Source organism: Ursus arctos, unplaced genomic scaffold (genome assembly GCF_023065955.2).
Source record: "Ursus arctos isolate Adak ecotype North America unplaced genomic scaffold, UrsArc2.0 scaffold_22, whole genome shotgun sequence".
Lineage (NCBI taxonomy): Eukaryota > Metazoa > Chordata > Mammalia > Carnivora > Ursidae > Ursus > Ursus arctos.
The window spans coordinates 6,679,431-6,707,330 of NW_026622897.1; the positions used below are offsets into that span (position 1 = coordinate 6,679,431).

At 38.9% G+C, this 27,900-nt stretch overlaps 1 protein-coding gene and 1 long non-coding RNA gene across 5 annotated transcripts in view; both read left to right on the forward strand.

Moving 5' to 3' along the window:
- The window catches only part of LOC113259792 (uncharacterized), a 114,488-nt gene that overhangs the window by 19,115 nt on the left and 67,473 nt on the right, over nt 1-27,900 (forward strand). The gene's annotated exons all lie outside the window — the stretch shown is intronic.
- On the forward strand, nt 1,359-5,694 carry LOC113260089 (60S ribosomal protein L22-like 1). Its single transcript, XM_048217101.2, has one exon. It carries the CDS (start codon nt 3,289-3,291, stop codon nt 3,721-3,723), a length of 435 nt encoding a protein of 144 aa, XP_048073058.1. The 5' UTR covers nt 1,359-3,288; the 3' UTR covers nt 3,724-5,694.

Genomic DNA, 27,900 nt, shown 5'->3' on the forward strand with positions numbered 1-27,900 from the left:
GAGCAACTTGGAAAGCAGGAGGAAAGCGTATGAAATGAGTGTTATTTTCTAAATATGAAATGTAGGTTGAGAGAAAACACAAGAAATTGTAGGAAGAAAATTAAGTAAAATAAATTTTAACTAAATTTTATAAGACAGATAAAAGATATGAAATCAGTAGGAAATGTTCTCAGAATCAAGGTAATCCAGACACCAAAAGGCACAACATCGGATAAATCCATGGTAGGGCAATCAGAAAAGGATTCATATTTATTTTTTTCTAGGACTGATAGCAACCCTGCATTTTTATAGTACCTATCATCCTCAAATTCTGAGCTCCTTAAAAGGCAGCGTATTAGCAAAGGGGGGAAAACCATAAATAATATATTCTGCACAGACCTTGTCTCAAGAGGATTTGCTCAAGTTATATTCCACTCTGACCTTCTGAGATATAGAGTGTTCTATTCATTCCTATAAAGATAGATTTAATAGCTATATGCATTTATGTACTAATTGGTCCGTTCAGGAAAAAAAATATTCATGAAAATGGTAATCTCTTTTACACTAGAACTGTGTGCCTATGATGAAAAATGACTTCTCTAGGGATGACTTACAGTAGCCATTTAAGAAAAGTAAGCAATTCTCGGTTAAAAGCATGGAATTTTTGTATTTTAGCCAGGTATATGAGATAAATTCTGTCAAAACCTGCTAGAACCTGCCCACTGGGGCTCCTTAAATAGGTGTGTAAGCAGAATGTTTATCTGGGTCAAGAAGAAAAGGCACTAATCTAGATATTTGAAAACAAAGGTTTTAAATCCAAGCTCCATAAACACAAAAGTATGATTTTTTGCTAAGTCATTTAACCTTTCCTTTCTTCTGTTTTTTGTTTGTTTGTTTGTTTGTTTGTTTGTTTTCTATGAAGTAACATGCCTCTCTGCTTTTCCACAAACATTCTAAGGCAATATTTAATGTCTTAACCATCCATGTGACTCCCAGCATATGACTTATACCTTGAATCTCTTCTTCTGTGTCCTCAGAGATTATTAAACTTTCCAGAAAATCCATCTTATATCTTACTGTTGGAAATATAAATTCCATAAAATAAGAGACAAAATTATTAACACTTTTATACTCGTTGAAAGACATAACTAATGACTTCGATATTTGTTATGTAGTAATTCAAAATTTTGCAAATAGATTATGGCCAGTATCAGTGCTGGAGATCTAAGACACAAAAAATAAGGATTCTGACTTCAACTATAAGGACAAAGGTCCGTGGGAAAACCTATACAATTCATGAACAGATTTTTTTATATATATTTTTTAAGATTTTATTTATTTATTCGACAGAGATAGAGAGAGCCAGTGAGAGAGGGAACACAAGCAGGGGGAGTGGGAGAGGAAGAAGCAGGCTCACAGCGGAGGAGCCTGATGTGGGGCTCGATCCCACAACGCCGGGATCACACCCTGAGCCGAAGGCAGACGCCTAACCGCTGTGCCACCCAGGCGCCCCTTTATATTGTTTTTGAAGCATGAATAGACTTGCAGCTGACTGCCAGGTAAATAGAGTAGATGGATCACACATTTATCTGTTCCTTTCTGAAAAAGGAGTTCTTTTAAAGTTTACACCCTCAAATACACAAAGAGAGATGAGATCTCAGGCATGTGAACCACATTTTGGAAGACTGTAGTCATAGAATGGATGGTAGCTGACTACAAAACAGAAACTGAAACCCAAGGGCTTGAAGAGAGTAATCCAAAAAGCTGAAGGACCCTGGGAGAGGAGAAATGGGACTGGAAACAGGAAGAATGATGACAAGTCTGGAGCAGACAACGCTAGGTCTCCCAGATCACTGGCCCCCAGTTCATGTAGGCACATGAATTCCCCTCCCCAACTCCAGCAGAAGGCAGGTTATTGACTCTGGGGAGAACTCGAAAGAGGGAGGATCTGGTCCACAAAGGCAGACGTGGTTGAAGGTGGAGGTGAAAACCAAGATTGAGGGGGGTGTTTCATTCTCTGCTCCTCTCTCAAGACGCTGGAGCACAAGTTTGTACCCTCCAAGGGGGAAATAGGAGGATTCCTCCCAACCAGCCAGAAGAAAAGGTCTGCAGATACCGACAGATACAGCTGATGAGCAGCTCAGTCCCTGCTCATCAGCCTCAGGGAGACCCACCACTCAACACGCCCTGCTGTCCAGTTATTTAATGTCCCACTCTGAAAGCAGACAGTCAAGGATTACTGGCCATTTGAGGAAAGGCTCTAAAAATAGTATTTTTAACAAAGGAACTTAGAGAAGGGTATAAGGTAGACAACAGGAAGAAAAAATTTAATTGAGAGTAATATTACTCCTGGAAATTAAAAGAACACAATAACTAAAATGAAAACAGAAGAATTAGAATATAATCTTGAGGAAATATAATTAGAATATAATCTTGAGGAAATCTCACAGAGAGTAAAACAACAAGAGATGGAAAATAGAGAAAATGTAAGGATCTGACCAAGAGATCACATATTGAATAATGAAAGTTCCGGAAGGAAAACCGAGGAAATGGAAGAGAAGAAATGACGGAATTATTAATGCAAGAAAATTTCACAGAAAGAAAAGATATAACTTTGAAGAGTGAAAGAACAAGTGCAATGAAAACTAGAAACAAGGAGAGAATCCTAAAAGCATCAAGTGACAAAAAATGGGCCATGTAGAAAGAATTGGAATCAAATATCACTAAACAGCATGCCAATGACTCTTGAGGCAAAAAGCAACAACCTAGAAGTTTACATTTAAGTGCAAGTAGGAAAACAACTTGGTAGATTTGCAAGTCTTCAAAATTTTACTTTTGCCTTTTTTCAGGAAGTTACCAGAGCAGTGGTTCTCAAGGTGTGATTCAGAGACACCTGGGGATTTCAAAGAACTTATCAGGGGGTCCACTAGGGCAGACTATTTTCATGACCTTACTGAGATGTCACCTGTGTTTTGCTCTTATTCCCTCACAAGTGAAGAGCAGGGTTTCCTGAAGCTACATGGTATTCGATGTTACAGCAGACTGAACACGGAAGCGGATACGAGAATCCAACTGTCTTTTATTCAACCAGACATTAAAGAGATTTGCCAAAATGTAAAACAATGACACTTGCCTCACTAATTTTTGGATATTTGAACATTTAATATGTTCATTATCCTTATTTTGAATGCATGCATGCATGCATGAATGAATATTTTTAAGTTTCTCAGTTTTAACTTCTAACACATAAAAATTAATAATGTCCATATGTGACTGTAGCTTTCTCTGATCACCAAGCTGTCTTTCAAGATGGCGCCAAAAGACAAGAAGCCTAAGAAGTCAATTTGGAAGTATAATTTGGACCTTACCCATCCATTAGAAGATGGCATTTTTGATTCTGGAAATTTTGAACAGTTTCTAAAGAAGGTTAAAGTCAATGGAAAAGCTGGAAATCTGGGGAATGTTGTTCATATTGAACGCTTCAAGAATAAAATCACAGTTGTTTCTGAGAAACAGTTCTCTAAAACATATTTGAAATATCCTACCAAGAAATACCTTAAGAAGGATAATCTTCGTGATTGGCTTTGTGTGGCTGCATCTGACAAGGAGACTTACAAACTTCGTTACTTCCAGATTAGTCAAGATGACGATGGATCTGAGTCTGAAGACTATGTGAAGCTGCCCCTTACAGGGTTTTGCTTGCTAATAAAACAAATGAAGCATGCAAAAGAAAGAAACATCTAGAAATGGACTTTCAGTTTATTGGTGAATAAAAAGCCAAGCCTTGTACTGTGTTAAAAAAAATAGATGTCACTCACTTAAACAAAAGCTCTTTGGGAGGGTCCTTAGTAATTTTCAGGAGTGTAAGAGTCTTGAAACCTAAAGGTTGAGAACTAGTGTTCTAGAGGATGCACTCCCCCAAAGAAGGGAAGAAGTCCTTAGATCTAGGAACAGACAAACAACAGAAAAAGACGAACAGAGTTCTCAGCAGGACATCCATTCAACAATTTTTCGCTGTTCTAGGTAAAGCAAGTTCTTTAGGAAAGGTAACTGAGTTGCATACTTTCTGAGAACTTGCATACAAGAGAACATACATTTATTTAACAAAAAATGAGATAAATAAAAATAAAAACTAACCCCCCCCCAAAAAAAAACTCCACAAATATTTACTAAGTATCTGTGGTGTGCCAGGTTTTTCTGTTTCCTTCACACCTGGAAGTCCTTTTTTTTCTCCTCTAGTAAACGTGATTTTGTTGTTCTTTGTGGAGAATCTGTTTTTTGTTTTATTGTTAAGAGTTTGGTGTCTCTATATAGGGATGTTTATAACACTTCACTAGGCTATGTCTAAGTATGGATTTATTTTCATACATTTTTCTTGAAACATGATACCCCAGTATCTTGACAAGATAAAGATATAATCAAACATTACTGAATCCACACAATAGATGCCCTCCGTAGGATTTGTTAAACTGTAACTCTCATGATCTTCAACTGCCCTCTCTCCCCTCTCCTGTAGCACTGACAGGGCAAATCCTCTACCCCAAATAAAGGCTGGGCAACATGGAGGTCTCATCTACTCTATGTCTGTAATTCAAGCTATTTTTTTAAAAGATTTTATTTATTTATTTGACAGAGAGAGAGGCAGCGAGAAAGGGAACACAAGCAGGGGGACTGGGAGAGGGAGAAGCAGGCTTCCCGCTGAGCAGGGAGCCCAGTGCGGGGCTCGATCCCAGAATGCTGGGATCATGACCTGAGCAGAAGGCAGACACTTAACAACTGAGCCACCCAGGTGCCCCTGTAATTCAAGCTATTTTTATTGCTGAGGAAAAAGCAGCTAACGATGTTTTTCCACAGTTCCATAGGTGTGTTAAAAATGAAAGCCATAGGCCTCCAATGGAGTCACTTATGTTAAGAGCCCCACATGAGCAAAACAAGACTTAACACCCAACCTACATGCAGTTTTACCCTGCCTCCCCCATGCCAGGAATGTAACCATTAGCCAGCCATCCTAGAATTTCCTGATGAGCACTAGGAAATTTTTTGACAGACTCCTTCCATTCCCATTAGAAGGGTGACCTTGCCTAGAACACTGCATCCCTCTCTAATAATTTCCTTTTTTCCCATTTCCTCTCTACCTTTAATAACCATTCCTTTTCTGCAGCTCAGTGGAGCTCCTTTCTATTTGCTAGATGGGATTCCGCCCAATTCATGAATTGTTTAACAAAGCCAATTAGATCTTCAAAGGCACTCAGTTGAATTTTTGTTGTTTAACAGGCGAATGGATAATATATCATAAATTGGAATTAAGCTTTTTGTCAGTTATATATTCACTCAAGAGCCCATCAGTATAAACCAAAAAACTCAGTACAGCGATTTGAGTAGGAGTTCCAACACTGAGCTGGGTACAAATTGTATCTCTGTCACTCACTGTGTGACATGGGACAAGCTATTTCACTACCCAAGTCTTAATTTAAGTATCTATAAGTGGAGATAATATTATTATTGACTTCAGGGAATTGTTGAAAGCAGGGCAGTCCTGGGGTAAAATGAGTGAGTCATCTGGAATGCAAAATTTTAGGAGGTCACATAGGAATTAACTCCAGTGGGTCACACACCTAAATGCAAGAGCTAAAGCTATAAAATTCTTAGAAGAAAATAAGAGTGCATCTTCATGACCGTGGGTGAGGCAAGGCCTTCTTCAATAGAAGACCAAAAGCACAAGTAACACAAGAAAAAATTAACTGGACTCAATTAGAATTTAAAAACTTTGTGCTCAAAGGGCACTATAAAAAAAAGAAAAAGATACCTACAGAACGGGAGAAAATATTTGCAAATCATGTCTGATAGGACTTGTATCCAGACTATATAAGTATCTCTCACAACTCAATAATAAGACAAATAACCCAATTAAAAGAAACGGGAGGGAAAAAGATAAATACGTGAGGTGATGGATGTGTTCATTAACTAGATGAGGTGAATCCTTGCACAATATGTCTACACAAATATGTACATTGTGTGCATATGTACAACCATGATTTACAGTTTAAATCTTACAACTTTGTCATTTATACCTCAAGAAAGCCAAATACTTTAAAAAATGGGCAAAAGATCTAAGTAGACATTTCTTCAAAGAAGATAGACGAATGGCCAATAATCACATGAAGAGATGCTCAACATCATTTGCATTAGGGAAATGCAAGTCAAAACCACAAGGAGATACCACTTCATACCTACCCGGGTGACTATAATAAAAACAGATGGAGACTAACAAGTGCGATGAGGATACAAAGAATTTGGAAAATTGCTGGTGGGAAGGTAAAATGGTGCAGCCCCTTTGGAAAATAGTCTAGCAGTTTCTCAAAATGTTAAACACAGAGTTACCATTTCACCCAGCAATTCCAGCCCCAGGTATATACCCAAGAGAAATGAAAACATATGTCTACATAGGTGTTCATAACAGAATGATTCATAGTAGTCAAAAGAAATGGAAACAATCCCAATGTACATTGACTGATGAATAGTTAAATAAAATGTGGTCTTCCATACAGTGGAATGTCACGCAGTAATAAAAAGAATAAAGTAGCAATAGATGTTACATAGATGAACCTGGAAAACACGATGGTGAGTGAAAGACGCCAGTCACAGAAGACCACATATTGTGTGATTCTGTTTATATAAGATGTTTGGAATAGGCAAATCTACAGAGATGGAAGGTAGAGTAATGGTGGCCCAGACCTTGGGAGTCTGGGGGGGCCATGAGGAGTGACTGATAATGGGCATGGGTTTTTGCGGGGGGTTGATGAGAATGTTCTAAAGTTGGCTGATGGTTTCACAACCATGTGAATATAATAAGAGCCCCTGAACTGTGCACTTGAAATGGGTGAATTGTATAGTGTGCGAACTTTGTCTCAAGAAAGCTGTTCAATAGTGGAAGGAGGCACTCATTCTCAGGGCTGCACAAATTCAAGGTCAACAGAGGGCACTTGCCAACCCTGCAAGTGAGCACTTTCTTAAATTTTGTACCCCACGTGCCTGCTAGCCTCACCCAAGTCTTGGCCTTGAATGTGTGAACTAATGAGACGTTGCATGAAAGGTACTTAAGGCTAATACATAACACATGTTTAGGGTTTGCTGTCATAGAGGAAGAAAAATCATTTTACCTCTAGCCTTCTGAGTCCTTGGCTGAGACCCCTGTAATGAAAGCCAGATTAACAACAGAAAAACATGCAGTTTGTTAACGTGTGTGCGGTTTGTATGCTCTAAACCACTAGCTTAACTACCGTCTGCAGCCAAACACAGGAGAAAGAAGGGTGTGGCGAGGCCAGTTATGGGGAAGTTACAAGCCAAAGCACAGGAACCAAGGCTGAGGTTTGGTATCTGGAGTCAAGTTGGTGCCTTTTCCACTGATAAGATTCTGTTGTGATTTAGAGTCACCGTTTCTTCCTGGTGAAGAGAGGGAGACCCGCTTACAAATGGAGACTTGATTTATGAATGTAGATTTCCCTTACAAAAGGGAACTTTTCTGTTTTCAGGCGTTTTCCCATGTCTGCTGTTTCTCAAAACAATCCTAATGCCAAAGAGGCATATTTTGGGGTGCCATATTCTGCTTTTCTTCACTGTTATGATTATTAAGTACCAGGAACTTGCCAGGCTCTGGGCATATAAAGATAACCATAATAGCTAAAATATGCTGAGTACACAGGGCCCGACCTTATGCCAGATGGTTTCTGTGAAGTCGAGGTAACAGGCCTGGTTTACACACTAGGAGGTGGCTTGGCTTGTAGAAAGGGACAGGCAGCCTGGCTCCACCCAGAACCAGTGCCCTGACCTGCATCATCATCAGGAGACTGTCAGGAGGAACAAGATGGTATTCGTTTTAATTAATAATTCAACGTGAGCCATAAATATGTGCATCAAGGCCATAAAAGCCTAACATGGTGAGTATGAAAAATCCCTTGGTGCACAGAGAAAAGTAATTCCATCCAGGGATTTGGGCAAGACCTTAGAAAGTCACAGCCCCACCACCACCAACACCCCCAGGGCTGAAAATGAGAAGGAGCTCGCTGGCTGGAGGTGAAGGAGAGCATTCCAGGCGCAGCGAAAATGGGCCAAGGCAGAGCTGCTGGCAGGCTCAGGAGCCAGTGGGCTTTGCTGTGGAGCAGACGGTGGGCGCAGACTCAGTCTGGGCTGTGATGGGCTTTCCATGCCACACAGGACTCGGAGATTGGTCCAAGAGGCAAGTAGGACCCCACAGAAGCCCCTAAACAAGAATGCAGCGTAATCGGACAGGAGGCCGAGAGAGCTTTGGAAAAGAGAAGAAAAGAAAAATTCGAGTTATGTAACAATAAAGAGACAACAGGGTGTTCTTCAAACCAACACTTAAGTTTCTCAAGTTTCTTGTTCAGGATTGTTCCTTAGCTAATACCCATAGGAATTTAGTGACTCCGAAGTTCCTTCATAGAAGACCCTGGAAGAAGGTCAATTTTCCCTTCATATATTCATGGCAGTGGCTTTTGTGGTCTTCTTTTATATAATTAACATAATACTGCATATGGGGTTGTTTTTTATTTAAACCTGCCATGGAAATTCAACAAAATGAAAAGCTTATCTCTTCCTGTGCCCTTTTGTTAAGTGTCCTGTTTCAACCCCTCTCCCTTACCCCAGATGTTGGTTTCAAGTATCACTTAAATCAAATGACTTGGATGTCAGCAACACTCTGGTATTTTATTTATCTTAAACCTTGCAGGCGAGAGACAGTGTTTGAGTGAGCAAGCCTGTGGGAGAGAGCCTTAGGGTGGGACCCTTGTTCATCTGTTGAGAATTTCTGGCCCACACACTTGGCTGCAGGTCAGCCAGGAAATAAATAACTATTTCTGTCAAAACCGCTTGCCAACAACAGCTCCATCCCCAGGATGTGAAACACCATCTCCTAATAGCATCTGACCTCCTGCCTCCGTTTCCTACGTTGTCAACAACAGATTCTCCTGGCTCGGATGCTGCCCCCTCACCCTGGCCAGCTGGTGAGAGGTTAAGCACAGACCTGGGATTTTGCATGAAGCGTGAAAGGAAATCTGTGGTATTTGTTCTGCTGCTGTGGCTTGGTATTGCCCAAACTGATGTTCTTTCTTTGGTCTCATTGTTAAGCCCTAAAGCTCTTTTCTTGTAGCTTATACCAGAATTTCTTCTCACAGTCTGCCTGAGCCATGGAAGGGAGGTCTTGCATACAAGACCATGACTCATTTCACCCTTATTTAGGATAGCTCTTGGGTTTTTTTTGTTTGTTTTGTTTTGTTATCACTGAAGGATTTAAAATGTTCTTTGGAGCAAGAAATGGGATGTATATTTTAGATTCATAGATGAGTGGGTTGAAAGAATACCTGGAGTTTCCTCTCTGGCACCTCCTCTGCGACAAGTTTGCCTGGAGGCCAATGGTCCAGTCTCTGCTGAACCATTGCTAGTGATGTCACTCCTTAGGTGGCCTGCTGCAGGTTTGGACGGATTGAGTTGTTACAAACATCTATTCCACTCTATTTGTTGCAGTTAAGTTTGTCCTTCCATCGACTGTCCTTAAAGTATCAAAGTCTTCATATTATCTTCCTAAGTCTTCCCTTTCTTCCAGACTAAATTAAGGTCTTGGTCAAATCCATAAGCTTTGTAGGATTATTATTATCTTTAAAATGTTGGGACTTCACTTCTTGGTAAAGTATCAGGTTTCCTAATTTAATAAGAAATGCAGATAACAACGATGATACCTTCCATATTGTGCTATGAAGGCCGAGTAAAATCATAAAAATGAAATCACTGTAAAGAAAATACAGCCTTCTACAAATGTCATACAGAGAGTATTGGTATTAGAAATACAAACACCTGGGATCCCAGTGCAGACATCCTATGACTTAGAGCAAAGGACTGACCAGATAGTGACCCACAAGAACTTGAACTTAACCCACTCTTTAACATTGGGAAAGAAGCCAAACTGTCCCATACTCTCAGTCACTTCAGTTCATATAAGAGATATTTTGCTGAGCCCCTACTCTGTGCCAGGCACTATTCTAGAATTAAAAACAGAGAAATGCACAGAGCAGACAAAGGCACTGCCCTCTCTCAGAAAGTGTATATCTTGATGTGAAACCCGGCAATATATAAATCAGCACATCTGATATTAATGAATACAGGAGGGAAAAAAGTGAAGCAGGGTAACACTGTTCATGGGTAAGGAGATATTATTTTGTTTAAGCTGTATAGGTAAGGCCTGATTCACAAGGCAACATTCAAGGTGAAACAAGAAGGAAATAAAGGAGTTAGTCATGTGACTATCTGGGGAAGCATGCTCAGGAAGAGGAGATGGCATGTGCAAAGGTCCTGATGCAAGAGGAAACGTACAGCATGTGCCTGAAGTAGAGTGAACTAGAGAGAGAGTAGTAGGAGCTCCAGGGCCATTGTAAGGACTCTGGATTTTGTTCTAAGTGAATTGGAAGTCATTGGAGGACTAGAGTGGGGGATAGGTTGTAAGAGAACCACCATCCCACTCCATGATGCATAGATAACTGGGAAACCAGTTACAAATTTTCCAGTAAATTATACAAGAGATAATTATGGTGAATTGGACCAGGGTGGTATCCATGTATGTGGCTAGACATGGCGTAACTTTGCTTATATTTTGTTTTTGTGTTTTGTTTTATCTTGTTCTGGGGGGGAAAACATCCAAACTTTCTTCTCCAGCAGACAGCATGAACAGGTAGAACTGGAGGGGTTTCTCAGTGGAGTATACATTCACAAGGTGTTATTAGCTTAACAGTGAGAAAGTCTCTGGTGATTTCTATGTATTGTCAAGGTAGAGTCATCAGGATTTGCTGCTGTGTTATACATGAAATATAACAGAAACCAAGGAGTTGTGATGCTCTTGGGTTTTGGGCCTGAGCAATAGATCAACTGGAAATTATAGAGCATTTGGAAACATGGAGAGGAGAGGAAGAAGAGGTTGAAAAAGTAAGCCATGGTTAAATTGTAAGGTTCCCTGTACCCCATGCTAAGGATCTTGGACTTCAGCCTGTGGGCAGTAGACTCTAGGCATAGGAAGTGATAGGACAAGATTTGTGTTTTCTAAAAACAGCTTCAGAGGCACATGCAGGATGGAATAAAATGGGATAAGACTAAAAGACGAGCGCTAATTTAGAATGATATTGAAGTAATTCAGGTGAGACATAATGAGAGAGAGAACAGGGGCTGGGTGGCAGGCTGACCTCAGTGTCTGCTGGCCTAAAAGTGAGGTTACTATAGACTTAGGAAAGGAGATAAACAACCTTAAAAAATCTATTTTCACCAAATGATGGTGAGCGGACTCCAGTATGTTCTGATTTATCACCTGATCTATGCATCTGTCGCCTGGACAGTTCTAGAGATACATTGATGAATTCACACTCTTCCAATTCAACCAGCATTTCTCCAGGAAGTGTTTATTGCATGCCTACCGCTAGTTAGGCACTAGACCAATAATGTGCCTGGAATGATGGCTTTAAAAAATGTAACTGAGACTGGAAATCAAAATAGCTTGAGTTTTAGTCATTGTTGTGTTTCTGGCTAAATCATTTCATTGTTTTTGACCCTGATGTACTCATCTCAAAAGGAGTTGAGCCCTCCCTCCCAAGCACCTGAATTATCCAACACCCAACTGTGCAGAATAAAAAATTTCACTGAAATATTTATTGGTTGCCATTCATATGCATAATTATTCTCACATCTAGGTTTCTATTCAGTGAGCATTTTCAGGCATATGGTATATGTCAAGATTGAACACATTTTGATTTGAACCTTTTGTTTAAGGGTGATGAGGTGGTAAATTGCTTTCATGTTGCAACTCAGTCAGAGTTATTTTTTCTCTTGCCTTTTCCTGAACAAGGAAAATATAAACTAATCATGCAGATAACCCTTAACATTTTGTCAGTAGTCTCGTATGAACAGATAAAGTCAGTGATGAGTGGGTTTAAGCAGCAAGAATTCTCAGTGTGTTTACAGTTTATGTGTACTGACTGACAACCTTACCTCATCTTTCCCGCTAAAGTCTAAGCAAAAGAGCACCTTCATTTCTTTTTTTAATTGGGTGTTGGACTGTTGTTGTTTTAAAATATAATTTTTTTTTAAGATTTTATTTTATTTATTTATTCGACAGAGACAGAGACAGCCAGCCAGAGAGGGAACACAAGCAGGGGGAGTGGGAGAGGAAGAAGCAGGCTCATAGCAGAAGAGCCTGACGTGGGGCTCAATCCCATAACACCAGGATCACGCCCTGAGCCAAAGGCAGACGCTTAACCTCTGTGCCACCCAGGCGCCCCTAAAATATAATTTATTTTTAGAGCAGTTTTAGGTTCAGAGCAAAACCCAGTGGAGGCGGCGGAAATGTCCTCTATGGCAGCTAGTCCCACATACACACAGCCTCCTTCACATCAACATCCTGCGTCAGGGCGGCATGTTTGTTACAATCAATAAACCTACACCGACACATCATTATCACCCAAAGTCTATAGTTATACTAGGGTTCACTCTCCGTGTTATACATTCTATGGTTTTCACAGATGTGTAAAGACGTTTATCCACCATTGTAATATACAGGATAGTTTCACTGCCAAAACCATCCCCTGTGCTTTGCCTGTTCATCCCTGCCTCTCCCTAACCTCTGACAACTACTGATACTTTCACTGTCTCTATAGTTTTGTCTTTTCCAGAATGCCGTATAGTTGAAATTACATCGTACATAACCTTTTCAGACTGGCTTCTTTCATGTAGTAATATGCATTTATGGTTCCTCCATATCTTTTCATGAATTGATAGCTCATTTCCTTTTAGCTCTGAATAATATTCCATTGTCTGGTTGGACCACAGTTCATTAACCCATTCACCTATTGAAGGACATCTTGGTTGCTTTCAAGTTTTGGCAATTACAAATAAAGCTGCTACAAACATCTGTATGTAGGTTTTTGTGTGGACATAAGTTTTCAAACCCTTTGGATAAATATCAAAGAATGTAGTTGCTGGACCATTTGGCAAGAGTATGTTAAGTTTTGTAAGAAACTGAAAAACTGTCTTCCAAATTGCCTCTATCATTTTGCATCCCCACTAACAACGAATGAGAGGTTCACTAACAATGAATGAGAAGTCTTATTGCTCCACATCCTCACTGCCATTTTGTGTTATTAGTGTTTTGAATTTGACCATTCTACTAGAGATGTAGTGACATCTCGTTTTTCTGTTTTTTATTTCAACTGCAATATAATTTGCATATAGTGCTGTATTAGTTTACAGTGTACAATATCGTGATTCAACACTTCCATACATCACTCAGTGCTCATCATGGTAAGTGTGCTCTTTAATCCCTATCACCTATTTTATCCATCCCCCCACCTACCTCCCTCCGGTAGCCATCAGTTTGTTCTCTGTAAGTTAAGAGTCTGTTTTTCATCTCTTTTTTCTTTGTTTGTTTTGTTTCTTAAATTCCACATATGAGTGAAGTCATATGGTATTTTTCTTTCTCTGACTTATTTCACTTAGCATTACACCTTCTAGATCTATCCATGTTGCTGCAAATGAGAAGATTTCATTCTTTTTATGGCTGAGTAATATTCCAGTGTGTGTGTGTGTGTGTGTGTGTGTGTGTGTGTGTGTGTGTACACCACATCTTCTTTATCCATTCATCTATCAGTGGACACTTGGGTTGTTTCCATAATTTGACTATTGTAAATAATGCTCCAATAAACACAGGGATGTATGTTTCTTTTCGAATTAGTATTTTCACATTCTTTGGGTAAATACCCTGTAGTGGAATTGCTGGATCATATCATTTTTTTTTTTATTTGTTGAGGAACCTCCATACTGTCTTCCCTACACCAATCTGAATTCTCACCAACAGTGCACAAGTGTTCCTTTTTCTCCACATCCTCAGCAACACTTGTTGTTTCTTGTGTTTTTGATTTTAGCCATTCTGACAGATGTGAGGTGGTATCTCATTGTGGTTTTCATTTGCATTTCCTTGATGATTGTGATGTTGAGCACCTCGTCATATATCTGTTAGCCATCTGTATGTCTTCTTTGAAGAAATGTCTGTTCATATCTTCTGCCCATTTTTTAATTGAATTATTTGTGGGGTTTTCTTTTGGTGTTGTGTAAGTTCTTTATGTAATTTGGATACTAATCCTTCATCAAATATGTCATTTGCAAGTATCTTCTCCCATTCAGTAGGTTGTCTTTAGTTTCTTTGATTGCTTCCTTTGCTGTGCATCAGCTTTTTATTTTGATGTAGTCCCAATAGTTTATTTTTGCTTTTGTTTCCCTTGCCTGAAGAGACATATCTAGAAAAATGCTGCTATGGTCAGTGTCAGAGACAGTACTGCCTGTTCTCCTAGGATTTTCATGGTTTCAGCTCTCATATTTAGGTCCTTAATCCATTTTGAGATTGTCTTTTTGTGTATAGTGTAAGAAAGTGGTCCAGTATCAATCTTCTGCATGTAGCCAACCAGTTTTCCTAAAACCATTTGTTGAAAAGACTATCTTTTTCACGTTGCATATTCTTGCCTCCTTTGTCATATATTAGTTGACCAAATAATCATGTGTTTATTTCTTGGGCTCTCTATTCTGTTCTTTTGACCTAAGTTTTTATTTTTGTGCCAATACTATACTGTTTTGATTGATACAGCTGTGTAGTATATCTTGAATTCTGGGATTATGATACCTACAGTTTTGTTATGCTTTTTCAAGATTTCTTTGGCTATTCAGGGTCTTTTGTGGTTCCATACAAATTTTAGGATTATTTGTTCTAGTTCTATGAAAAATGCTGTTGGTATTTTGATAGGGATTGTGTTGAATCTGTAGATTGCTTTGTGTAGTATGGCCATTTTAACAATATGCTCTGAATCCACGAGCATAGAATATCTTTCCATTTCTTTGCATCATGTTTAATTTCTTTCATCAGTGTTCTACAGTTTTCAGAATACAGGTCTTTTACCTTCTTAGTTAAATTTACACATTGGTATTTTATTATTTTTCATGCAATTGTAAATGGGACAGTTTTGTTAATTTCTATTTCTGTTCATTCATTTTTAGTGTATAGAAATGCAATGGATTTTTGTATATTGATTTTGTTACTGAATTTATTTATCAGTTCTAGTAGTTTTTTGATGGAGTTTTTAGGGTTTTCTATATTTGCATCATGTCTTCTGTAAATAGTGAAAGTTTTACTTCTTCCTTACCAATTCGGATGCCTTCTATTTCCTTTTCTTGTGTGATTTTTGTGGCTCGGACTTCTGGTACTAGGTTGAATAAAAGTGGTGAGAGTGGACATCCTTGTCTTGTTCCTGATGTCAGAAGAAAAGCTCTTAATTTTTCACCACTGAGTATGTTAGCTGTGAGTTTCTTGTATATGGCGTTTATTATATTGAGGTATGTTCCCTCTAAACCTACTTTATTGAGGATTTTTTTTAGGAATAGGTGTTGTACTTTTTCAAATGCTTGTTCTGCATCTACTGAAATGATTGTATGGTTTTCATCCTTTCTTTTGTTGTTGTGATGTATCACATTGATTGATATGTAAATATTGAACCATCCTTGCATTCCTGGAATAAATCCCACTTGACTGTGGTGAACGACTTTTTTAGTGTGTTGTTGGATTTGGTTTGTTAATGTTTTGTTGAGGATTTTTGCATCTATGTTTATCAGAGATATTAGCCTATAGTTTTCTTTTTTCTTTTTTCTTTCTTTTTTTTTTTTTTTTTTTTTTTTTGTGGTGTCTTTCTCTGGTTTTGATATCAGAGATGCTGGCCTTATAGAATGAATTTGGAAGCTTTCCATTCTCTTCTATTTTTTGGAATAGTTTGAGAAGAATAGGTATTAACTTTTCTTTAAATGTTTGGTAGCATTCATCTGTGAAGCTGTCTGGTCCTGGACTATTGTTTCTTGGGAGTTTTTTGATTACTGATTCAATTTCATTGCTGGTAATTGGTCTGTTCAAATTTTCTATTTCTTCCTGATTCAGTTTTGGAAGGTTATATGTTCCTAGGAATTTATCCATTTCTTCTAGGTTTTCCAATGGTTGACATATAATTTTTCATAATATTCTCTTATAATTGTTTGTATTTCTGTGGTGTTGTTTATTTCTCCTCTTTCGTTTCTGATTTTGTTTATTTGAGTCCTCTCTCTCTCTCTCTCTCTCTCTCTTTTTTTTTTTTTTTGATGAGTCTGGCTAAAGAGTTATCAAATTATTGATCTTTTCAAAGAAACAGCTCCTGGTTTCATTGATCTGTTCTATTGTTTCTTTTTATTCTATTTCATTTATTTCCACTCTAATATTTATTTCCTTCCCTTCTTCTTCCAGTTTGGGTTTTATTTGTTCATCCTTTTCTAGCCCTTTTAGATGTAAGGTTAAGTAGTTTACTTGAGGTTTGTTTTTGTTTGTTTGTTCGTTTTTGCTTCTTGAGGTAAGATATTGCTATAAACTTCCTTCTTAGAACCGCTTTTGCCAAATCTCCAAGATTGGACTGTAGTGTTTTTATTTTCATTTGTCTCCATGTATTTTTTTATTTCCTTTTTGATTTCTTGATTAACCAAATCATTGTTCAGAAGCATGTTATTTAACCTCCATGTATTTGTGTTCTTTTCCAAATTTATTGTTGTGGTTGGTTTCTGGTTTCATAGTGTTGTGGTTGGAGAAGATTCATGGTATGACTTTAGTCTTATGAATTTGTTGAGATTTGTTTTGTGGCCTAACGTTTGAACCCATTCTTTACTCCTCTCCTTGTTTTAGGTATATGGTGTCATCCTTTACATCCTTTTATTTTGTGAATCCCTTGACTTCTTAATTTTACTACTTTTGTACTTCCTACTTTTCTTGCTCCTGTTTATGGTCTTTCCTTTCCACTCAGTGTCCCCTTTGCCATTTCTTGTAAGGTTGGTTTAGTGGTGATGAATTTAACTTTTGTTTGTCTAGGAAACTCTTTATCTCTCCTTCTGTTCTGAGTAATAGCCTTGCTGGATAGAGTACCCTTGGTTGCAGGTTTCAGCCTTTGAATAAACCATACCACTCCCTACTGGCCTGCAAAGTTTCTGCTGAAAAAATCAGCTGGTAGCCTTATGTGGTCTCCCTTGTTTGTAACTGTTTCCTTTTCTCTTTCTGCTTTTAAAATTCTCTCTTTATCACTACTTTCTGCCATTTTGATTACTATGTGTCTTGGTGTGGACCACCTTGGGTTGATTTTGTTGGGGGATCTCTGTGCCTCCTGGATCTGAATTCTGTTACTTCTCCCAGATTAGGGAAGTTTTCAGCTATTAATCTTCAAATAAATTTTCTGTCCTGCTTTCTCTCTCTTCCTTCTGGGATCCCTATAATGTAAATGGTGTCACTGAGTTGCCTTAATCTATTTTCATTTTTTATTATTCTTTTTTCTCTCTCCTGTTCAGCTTGATTGCTTTCCATTATTCTATCCTCCAGGTCACTGATCTATTTTTCTGCTCCCTTTAGTCTACTATTTATTCCCTTTAGTGTATTTTTAAGTTCACTGATTAAGTTCCTCATCTCTGATTTTTTTTATGTTTTCTATATCTTTGTTGAGGGTCTCACTGAGGTCCTTCATTCTTTTCTCAAGTCCAGGGAGTATCTTTATGACAATTTTAGTTTAGCTTATTGCTTATTTCTTTCATGGATGGTGCCTTTAGTGTTGTATCTAAAAAGTTATCACCATATCTAAAGTCACCTAGATTTTCTACTGTGTTATCTTCTAGGAATTTTATAGTTTTGTATTTTACATTAAGGTCTATGTTCCATTTTGAGCTACTTTTAATGAGAGGTGTACAGTTTGTGTGTAGATTCATTTTTTTTTTATATGTGAATGTCCAGTTTTTCCAGTACCATTTGTTGAAAAGACTACCTTTGCCCCATTGTATTGCCCTTGCTTCTTTGTCAAAGATATTTATGTGGATTTCTTTCTGGGCTCCATTCTGTATCATTGATCTATTTGTCTATTCTTTCACCAACACCACACTGTATTGATTACCATAGCTTTAGAGTAAATCTTGAAGTTGAGTGGTGTTGGTCTTCAACTTTGTTCTTCCCCTTCAATATTGTGTTGGCCATTCTGGGTCTTTTGCCTCTCCTCACAAACTTTAGAATCAGTTTGTTGATATCTATAAAATAACTTTCTGGGGGTTTGATTAAGTATGCATTGAATCTGTAGATTAAGTTGGGAGATCTGACATCTTACCAATATTGAATCTTTCTATCCATGAACATGAAATAACTCTCTAGTTATTTACTCCTTTGAGTTCTTTTATCAGAGTTTCATGGTTTTCTTTATATGGATCTTTAGATATTTTGTTAGGTTTATCACTAAATGTTTCATTTGTTTGGCTGCTAATGGAAATAATAATGTGCTTGTAAATTTCAAATTCTACTTGTTGATTGCTGGTATTTAAGACAGTGATTAACTTTGATATTTTAATTTTGTATCCTGTAACTTTATTATAAATCATTTACTAATTCTAGGAAGTTTTTGTGTTGTTGGTTTTTCAGATTTTCTACATGGGCAATCATGTTCTCTGTGAAAAGATAGTTTTATTTCTTCCCTCCCAGTCAGAATTCTTGTTGTTTGTTTGTTTGTTTGTTGCATTACCTAGGATTTCCAATACAGTGTTGAACAAGAGAGATGAGAGAGGACATACTTGCCTCATTTTTTATCTTAACACAAAAGCTTCTAATCTCTCATCATTAAGTATTGTTAGCTGTAGGTTTTTTGTAGATGTTTTTAATCAAGTTGAGGAACTTCCTCTCTATTCTTAGTTTTCTGAGAGTTTTTAATCATGAACTGATGTCAGATTTTGTCAAATGGTTTTTCTGCATCTATCAATATAATCATGTGATTTTTCTTCTTTAGCCTGATGGTGTTATGAATTACATTCATTGATTCTTTAATGTGTTTGATTCCTAGCATAGCTGGAATAAATACCACTTGGTTGTGGTGTACAATACTTTTTATATGCTGTAGGATTTGATTTGCTATATTTTATTGAGAACTTTTACATCTATGTTTACGAGAGATATTGCTCTGTAGTTTACTTGTAGTATTTTTTTCTGGTTTGGGTATTAAGGTAATGACAGCCTCACAGAATGAGTTAGGAAGGGTTTCTTCTTTCTATTTCCTGGAAGAAATTTTAGAGAATTGATATGATTTTTTCCTTAAACATTTGTTAGAATTTATTAGTGAACACATCTGGGTATGGTGTTTTCTGTTTGGTAAAGTTATTATTGATTTAATTTCATATATATATATATATATATGTCATCATATATATATATATATATATATATATACATATATATGTATGCTATCTTAGTCAATTCAGCTGTTATAACAAAAATACGATAAACTGGGTGGCTTATAAACAACAGAAATTTATTTATTACAGTTTGGGAGGCTGGTAAGTCCAAGATCCAGGTGCCAGAAGAATCAGTATCTGGCAAGGACCAATTTCCTGGCTCATTGACAGCCATCTTTTCACTGTAACTTTACAAGGCAGAAGGGGTAAGGGAGCTCTCTGGGGTCTCTTTATAAGAGCACTAATTCTATTCATGAGGGCTCTTCCCTCAAGACATAATCCTCCCAAAGGTCCACCTCCTAATACAATTACATTGGGGGTTAGGATTTCAATGAATAAATTTGGGATGGGGAGAGGGCACAAACATTCAGTCAATAGTATAGGCCTATTCAGATTAGTCTATTTCTTCTTGTATGTTTTTGTAGACAATGTCTTTCAAGGAATTTGTCCATTTCATCTAGGTTTTCAAATTGTGGGCATATCATTGTTTATAAACTTCTGTTCTGGAGGTGGCTCATTCCCAAAGAAGTCAGCATATTTTTTAATTGGCATTCCAACAAGACCTTTAGTCTAAAACTTCTTGTATATTGATGCCTACATTGCACAGGATTAGGGCCAATAACATGATAGAGTGGAGTAGATCTCTCTTGACTAGATTATAGTTTTGATTCTAACTCTAACTTGGTATATGAGCCTGAAAAGTTCAATTCACATTTTCATATTTCTTGGGTCTCACTCACCTTTAATTCAACAATATTGCAAATATTTACTGAGCAGTCATGCTATGTCAAGCACTGGACCAGGCAAGCAAAGTAGACAAAATGCCTCCCCTTGGAGCTTTACAACTATTTAAGAAAGCAGACAATAAACAAAAAATTGCAATTCAATAAGCATTAAAGTAAGAGTATAGTGCTACAGGAGCACATGGCAAAGACATCTAAACACATAGGAAGGCTTCATTGAGGAATGGACCAGATAATCATAAGATTCCCATTAAAGAAATAAAAATGCATTAGTGTATACAAGACTTTTTCTGACTTCTAATCTAGTAGAATGGACCAGATCAATTGATTTTCCACAAAGTGCCAAGACAATTCAATAGGGGAAAGAAGCATCTGTTCAACAAATCTTGAGATAGCAAGGTATCCTATATGTGAAAAAATAAAGTCAGTCTCCTTCCTCACACCATACGCTAAAATTAACTCAAAATTGATCATGGATGTAAGCAAAAGAACTTAAATCATAAAACATAGTAGTAAATAGTCATTACCTTGAGTTGGGCAAAGCCTTCTTAAATTCAGCACCAACAGCACAGCAACAAAATAAATAAATTACTAGACTTTTAAATAAAATGAAAATTTTTGTGCTGCAAAAAACCAAAACCAAACCAAACAAAAAACCCTTCAAAAAAGTAAAATGACAACCCACAGAATGAGGAAAAAATATTTGCAAATCATTTATCTGGTAAGGTACTTATTTCCAGAATGAAGAGAAAACAAATATAACGAAAATCAAATAGCCTAATTTTTTGAATGTGCGAAGAATCTGAATACACATTTTTCTAAAAAGGAAATAGAAATGATCAATAATCACATGAAAAGATACTCAAAACCATTCTCCATTATGGAAAAGCAGATCAAAACTGTAATGAGATACTGCATCATATGAATTAGAATGCCTATAACCGAAAAGACAAGCCAATAAAATATGCTGGCAAAAATAGGGCAAAATTAGAACCCTAATATAGTATTGAGAATGTAAAATCGTACAGCCTCTTTGGAAAATACTCTGACAGTTCTCAAAATGTTAAACGTAGAGGTACTGTGCCCAAGGTAAGTGAAAACATATGTCCACAGAAAAACTTGTACCTGGGCGTTCATAGCAACATTCTTTATAATAGCTGAAAGGTGGAAACAACCCAAATGTCACATCACCAGCTGGATAGATAAATCAATGTGATATCTATTCATCAATGGAATATTATTTGGCAATAAAAGGAAATGAAATATTGATACATACTATAGCATGAATGAACCTTAAACACATCCTAATTTAAAGAAGCCAGTCACAAAAGACCACATACAGATGGTCCCCGATATGAAGGTTCGACTTACGATTTTTCAATTTTATGATGGTACAGAAGTGATGCACATTCAGTAGAAACTGTACTTTGAATTTTGATTCCTTCGCAGGCTAGCAATATGTGGTACAATACACTCCCATGTTGCTTGCCACAGCCTCAAGTCAGCCACGCCATCATGAGTGCAAACAACTGATAGGACCATTCTTTTTTTTTTTTTTAAGATTTTATTTATTTATTTGACAGAGAGAGAGACAGCCAGTGAGAGAGGGAACACAGCAGGGGGAGTGGGAGAGGAAGAAGCAGGCTCCCAGCATAGCAGGGAGACCGATGCAGGGCTCGATCCTAGGACCCTGGGATCACACCCTGAGCCGAAGGCAGACACTTAATGACTGAGCCACCCAGGCACCCCTGATAGGACCATTCTGTGCCCATTTGACCATTCTCTTTCTTGCTGTCAGTACTGTCAGTAAACTGTCAGTAAACTACATGAGATATTTAACACTTTATTGTAAAACAGGCTTTGTGTTAAATGATTTTGCCCAACTGTCAGCTAATGTAAGTGTTCTGAGCACATTTAAGGTAGCTAGGCTAAGTTATGATGGTTGGTAAGTTAGGTGTATTAAATGCACTTTTGACTTACTACATTTTGAACTTACAATGGGCTTATTGTGACATAACCCCTTCATAGGTCAAGGAGGATCTGTATTGCATGCTCCCATTTATATGAAATGTTCAGAATGGTATGGTGAACCTATGGAGACAGAAAGTAGATCAGTAGTTGCCTGCAACTGGGCAGGGACAAGAATGAGAAGTCACTGCTAAGGTTAAGGATGGTTTTGAAGGGCACGGAAATGTTCTAAAATTGATTATGGTGATGGTTGCACAGCTTGGTAAATATACCAGCCAGATATTGAATTGTGCACCCTAAATGAGTAAATTCTAACACATGGGCAATATCCTATAAACCTGTTTCCTAAAACATAGAAAAACATTTTACATCATAACACAGTCCTTCTATTTCTATCTATCTATATCTCTTCTTTTCTCTGACACACAGATACATCAAAAAAAATTTTATAAAGCAACACTTATCCTTTATATCTTTCCATTATTTTCTATTCTATTTTATTCTGTCTCATTAAAAACTATCTTGACCTGTGCTCTTGTTTACCTTTTGCTGCATAACAAAACACACCAAAACTTTGGGCTTATAAACAACATGCTATTATTATTAATTCAAGGGGTTCTATGGGCTGCGTGGGCTCCCCTGGGTGTCTCTCCCTTGCATTTTTTATGCAGTTGCAGTCAGGTGTACGCTGGGCCTCCAGACTTCTGACGGCTCAGCTGTGTTGGATATCTAAAAGGACTCGCTCCTATGGCTGGCGGTTGACACCAGCTGTCAGCTAGAAACTGAGTTCTGGTTGTCAACTAAGCAGCTTCACTTGCCTTCTCCACGTGGGCTGTCTTCTCACACAGCGTGGCATCCGGGTTACCAGAAAGAGTGTCCTAAGAATGTGCATTCCAGGAACCCTGAGTGGAAGCTGCTAGATCATTTATGACCTAGTCTCTGAAGTCCCAGAATGATACTTGTGATGTCTTCTATTGATTAAACAAGTTACTAAGATGACCCTGATTCAAAAGGAGGAGACACAGACCCCTTTACTTACTGATAGCAGGATCAGAGAATGGGTGACCATATTTAATCAGTCTCGATTCATTAGATTGATTTTACTACCCACGAATGGGCCACAACCTGTGGTTTGAAAAACTTCACTGTAATAGGATAAGGTAATGTCTCTTCTAGTACTAATATTTCTTGAAACTGTAAATTAATTAGATCTCGTGTCAGGTTATAGAAGCTAATAATTTCTTCCACTTGAAAATAGGAGCCAAAGGAAGAATACAAAGCAAGAAGTGTGGCAGGATCTGATGTCTATGATCAGGTTGCTGCCTAGAAGGATATCACACTAGTCTCCAGCCTCCCATGGCTCTTATTTGGGTCCAGGTAAATCTAGGGTAAATAATTCACTATAGGGCCACATGCACCATGATGGGCATGCGTGAAGGTTAGCAGTGAGCACCCTTGACAGTGCTGCCTGTGTGGTCAAAAGGATTTTACACATCTATCAATGGGGCTAAGAGATCAAAGATTTGTGGAGAGACACCCACATTCTTTAATGTTGTCCCCAAACTCAGATGGCTGTGGAAATGACATTCTTAGTAAAATGTGTCAACAATAGGGTACTGAAAAGAAACATGTTTTACAGTCTCTGTGCTATTATATCAATGTGTATTATATCTTAATTTTCAGAGTAGTCTTTGTCTATTAAAACTCCAAGAGTACTCGCTATGAACAGATGTTTCCTATTTTCATGGCTTATCAATGCAAGACTAAATCGAAGGCAACAGGGTCACTAAGAACAGACAAATGAAGGGGTGGGCATGAACAGTGAATTTGTGAACCAACTAGGATTTTGCTGAGCCATATTATTTGGAGGACTGATTTGCAAGCTGAGGTAAGCTGCAATAAGGAGGAGTCATAGTCAGTATGAATTGTACCCATATGATTAACTACAGCACAAACATAATCTCTGAAAAAAAGAAAAACGCGTTCTTCGCCTGTAATTTTATTCTACCGGGTATTATGAGATGTTTCTAAATGGACAGTCAGACTTCTAAGTGACCATGTAATTCCCCATCTCCGCATGGCAGGAAGAAGAAAAATATAAATATGCAAAAGCTGGTCTCTTACATGGTTGCATGGATACCAAGCAGATGGGTAGATGAACATAAAACTGTTCTTTATAAGCAGAGAGAACCCCTGTCAATCCAGGCTGCATCCATCTGGCTACGCAGCTACAACACTGCCTTACCCGAGAGGGACAGAGTGCAGGAGAGAGTAACACAGAGAAAGAGAGAGAGAACGCTATTCGAGCTTCAGAATCTAATTAATATTAAAATAATAAAGTAGCTCTCAATTACACCAGCTTTGGGTTTAAGCTCTTGTGGATGCACCTGGGGGACTAAAGATCTTTGGCTGAGTTATTTAAGGGGCCTGTCAAGCGGCCGCAGCACTACTGACTAGCTAGCTGCTGAACCTCTCCAAAGGCTCCAGTGTCTTCCCTGTGAAATGAGGGATGACATCGATGCCGGCTCCTAGGGGTTCTGTGAGGGTTACCTGGAACACGTTTGCGAAACTCGTGGCACAGCGTCTGACACATAACACATGTTCAATAATTAGGAAAATAATATTAGCGACTTTGTGATGATTGTTGTCTTCGCAACTACTCGCTCTTCCTGGAAAAGAATTTCTATCCCTTCTTCCCCCTTTCTTTCTCTTCCAGTTTCTTATCAAACACTGTGTGCTTTCGTGGCTTTCTGCTTTTCAGCCATTAAAAACACATATTTCAGGGGCACCTGGGTGGCTCAGTCGGCTAAGCGTCTGACTTGATTTCAGCTCAGGTCATGATCTCAGGGTCGTGGGATCGAGCCCCGCATCCAGCCCTGCGCTGAGAGTGGAGTCTGCCCCTTAAGATTAGAATTCTGTCTCTCCCTCTGCCCCTCGCCCCCTAAAAACAAAACAAAACAAAACAAAACAAAAAACTGCACATTTCTTCTGTGCAAACTCGCTGTGGCCCAGTAGCCTCAGAGAAAGAAAACTCAGATGGCAAAGGAGAGAAGATGGAGCCTCCACCACGTCTCCTGGGGGGCGACTGCCTCCTCGCCCTTCTCTCCAATCTATCATGAGTTGCTGTGGCCTTAAGAGTCCTTTGGCCGTGACTTTGTTTCTCAATCATTTTATTTCAGTTATTTAAATAGTTAGACAGGCTGCTATCTAATTATGGGGTAACACATGCTCTCAGAAGGTGAGATAACTTAGAGCCCCACAGGGTCATCCCTCCTCCATCTTCCTCATCCCCCACCTGCCCCCAGGCCCGGCCCCTGGGCTTCCAAGTGGAATTCCCTTCTAGAGAGCTTCTGGCAGATGGCTGCCCAGCTCCTGTCTGAATGTCCCTCAGGGTGAGGCAGGCCATCCCTCTTTAGACAGCTCAAACTATGACACACTTCTTTAAGCTGAGCCCAAATCTGACTTCTTCCCAGTGACCCTCTTTTCCATGTCTGAAGTATGAGAGAGCTAACGTAACTGTTCTTTCACATGCTGGCCTTCCAAAGATTTGAAAACCTTGATGCTGCCTTCTGTGGACGCACCTCAAGCACCACCGTGCTCTGCTCCTTCCTCCTACGTACATGAAATGATCCTCCAGCATTTTCCTGTCCTATCACCCTTCCCCTAAATGCCTTTTTTACTTTAGCTACGTGGTTTTTAAACATGACACCTGAGGTGTCAGCTTGTTGAATTATTCTGCTTACGGCTCAACCAGGGAAGAGCACAGTGGGCCTGCAGTTTCCTGAGGAAACACTGTACATCGATTCAATCAGCCTAAGGGGCCTTCGGGAGTCGAGGCATCAGTCGGCTTGTCAGTGTAGACTAGCCTACATTAACGAGCTGCCGAGGTCCCAACGTGAACTGCTTCAGGTCAGGTGAGCCCCACTTGCCCTGCGATCGCACAGCTGAGCTTAAGTAGGCTGCCTGCAGAGACGTCCTCTAAGATGTCACAGAATAACGATTTTTACATAACTAAGTCTTCATCATTTCTTCTTGGAGGCTTACAGCAGCATTCTGATGATCTTCTCTTCTTCCATTTTAATCCTCTCCTAAACTTGTGCCACGAGCTATTGTCAATTATTTCTTCATAAGGTGCTCTCATTAGGTCATTTTCTCAATGAAATTCCCATCTCTGAACCCATGACCAGTCTGTAGATGGGTTCCAGACGAGGGTCTGAGGACACCTTGAAGATACACGTGCAGAATGTTGTGTGGGAAGAAAATCCCATAGCTTTCGACAGGTTAAGAACTATGGGAGGGGACGGTGATGGTATTAAGGGGGGCACGTATTGCATGGTGCACTGGGTGTTATACGCAAGTAATGAATCATGGAACTTTACATCAAAAACTAGGGATGTACTGTATGGTGACTAACATAATATAATAAAAAATTGTTATAAAAAAAAGAACTAATGACTTTTAAAATAAAATTTCAAGGGGTGCCTGGGTGGCTCAGTCACTTATGCATCTGGCTCTTGATTTCAGCTCGGGTTGTCGTGATCTCAGATCTCAGGGTTGTGGGATTGAGTCTTGAGTGGGTCTCTGTGCTCAGTCCAGAGTCTGCTCTGGATTCTCTCTCTCCCTCTTCTTCTGCCCTTTCCCCCCTCAGATAGATAGATAGATAGATGATAGATAGATAGATAGATAGATAGATATAGAATCTTTAAAATAAATTTTCAAACACTTTATGGCCAGGACAACTGAGAAGGAGTTGAGACCTTGGTGGATAAAAAAATCAGGGGAAGGGAGAGGCATTGATTAAGAATCATTACAAAGGATTCTTTTCTGAAATAAAACCCAGTTGGGCCCTACATCTGCTGAGCCCAGTCATTTGTACCAGCTTCTCCTCTTTTCATGGTTCAGACCCTCTCTCTCTTTCCAGGCTCATCTCCTCCTGTTCAAGGTGAACGCTCGTTCCAGCCACAGAACAATCCTGAAAACCATTCTTTCAGGATTTTGCCAGCTGTCCCCTCCTCTGTCAGTCACAGCATGTAGTGGAAAGTACATGAGTTTAGGGGCCAGATTTCAGTTCCTTGCCTTACCACTTCCTAGCTTAAGAGACTTGGGCACATTTTCTGACCTCTTAAATCTTTAGTTTTCATCATCTTAAAAAAATGGAGAAAATACAATACCTCATAGGGCTGTCGTAAGGGTTCAGTGATCTAACATAGGTGTGGTAGATAATTGTCAGGCTTTCCGGTTGTCCAGCATATTTTGAACACCCAGCTACATATGAGGGTGCCCAGTCTTATGAGTCCCGTCTACTCAAAGTAAAACCCAGAACTCTGCACCCTCCTTACAGCGAGGGCTCCAGCATGCGATCTGGGCTCCACCAAATACATGTACTCACCCACCCAGGACTGCAGTTCCAAAGGTACCTTGAAGAAGGAGGTCTTGCACAGCCATCATTTTCTTCATGACGTTGTTTGCAGAGACAAGGAGTTGCTGGGGCTGAGTGGTGGCAAGGTGGAATGTTGATGCGGCAGGGTCAGCCATGGTGATCGCTCTCCTTCTCGCTGGACCCGGTTCCGCAGTAGGGTTTTAGCTATTCTTGCTAGAAACTCAGTCTCAAGTCTCATTCTCTGGGCTGACAACCATATGTTATCTTTTTAAATTAAATCCTTTTCCTGCATAACAGCCTTTGTGGCTTGCAATCTTGACTTGTGACCAACACAATGAAGCAAAGCCCTTCGGATAGTGCTTCCCCATCATAAAAGGGACGTAAAATCCCCTGTTCTGTGACATCACCCTGAGGCCAGTCACTTCTCAGTGTCCCTGGCACACCTGCAGTGGAATTAGGGTGATTTGCATTCATGAA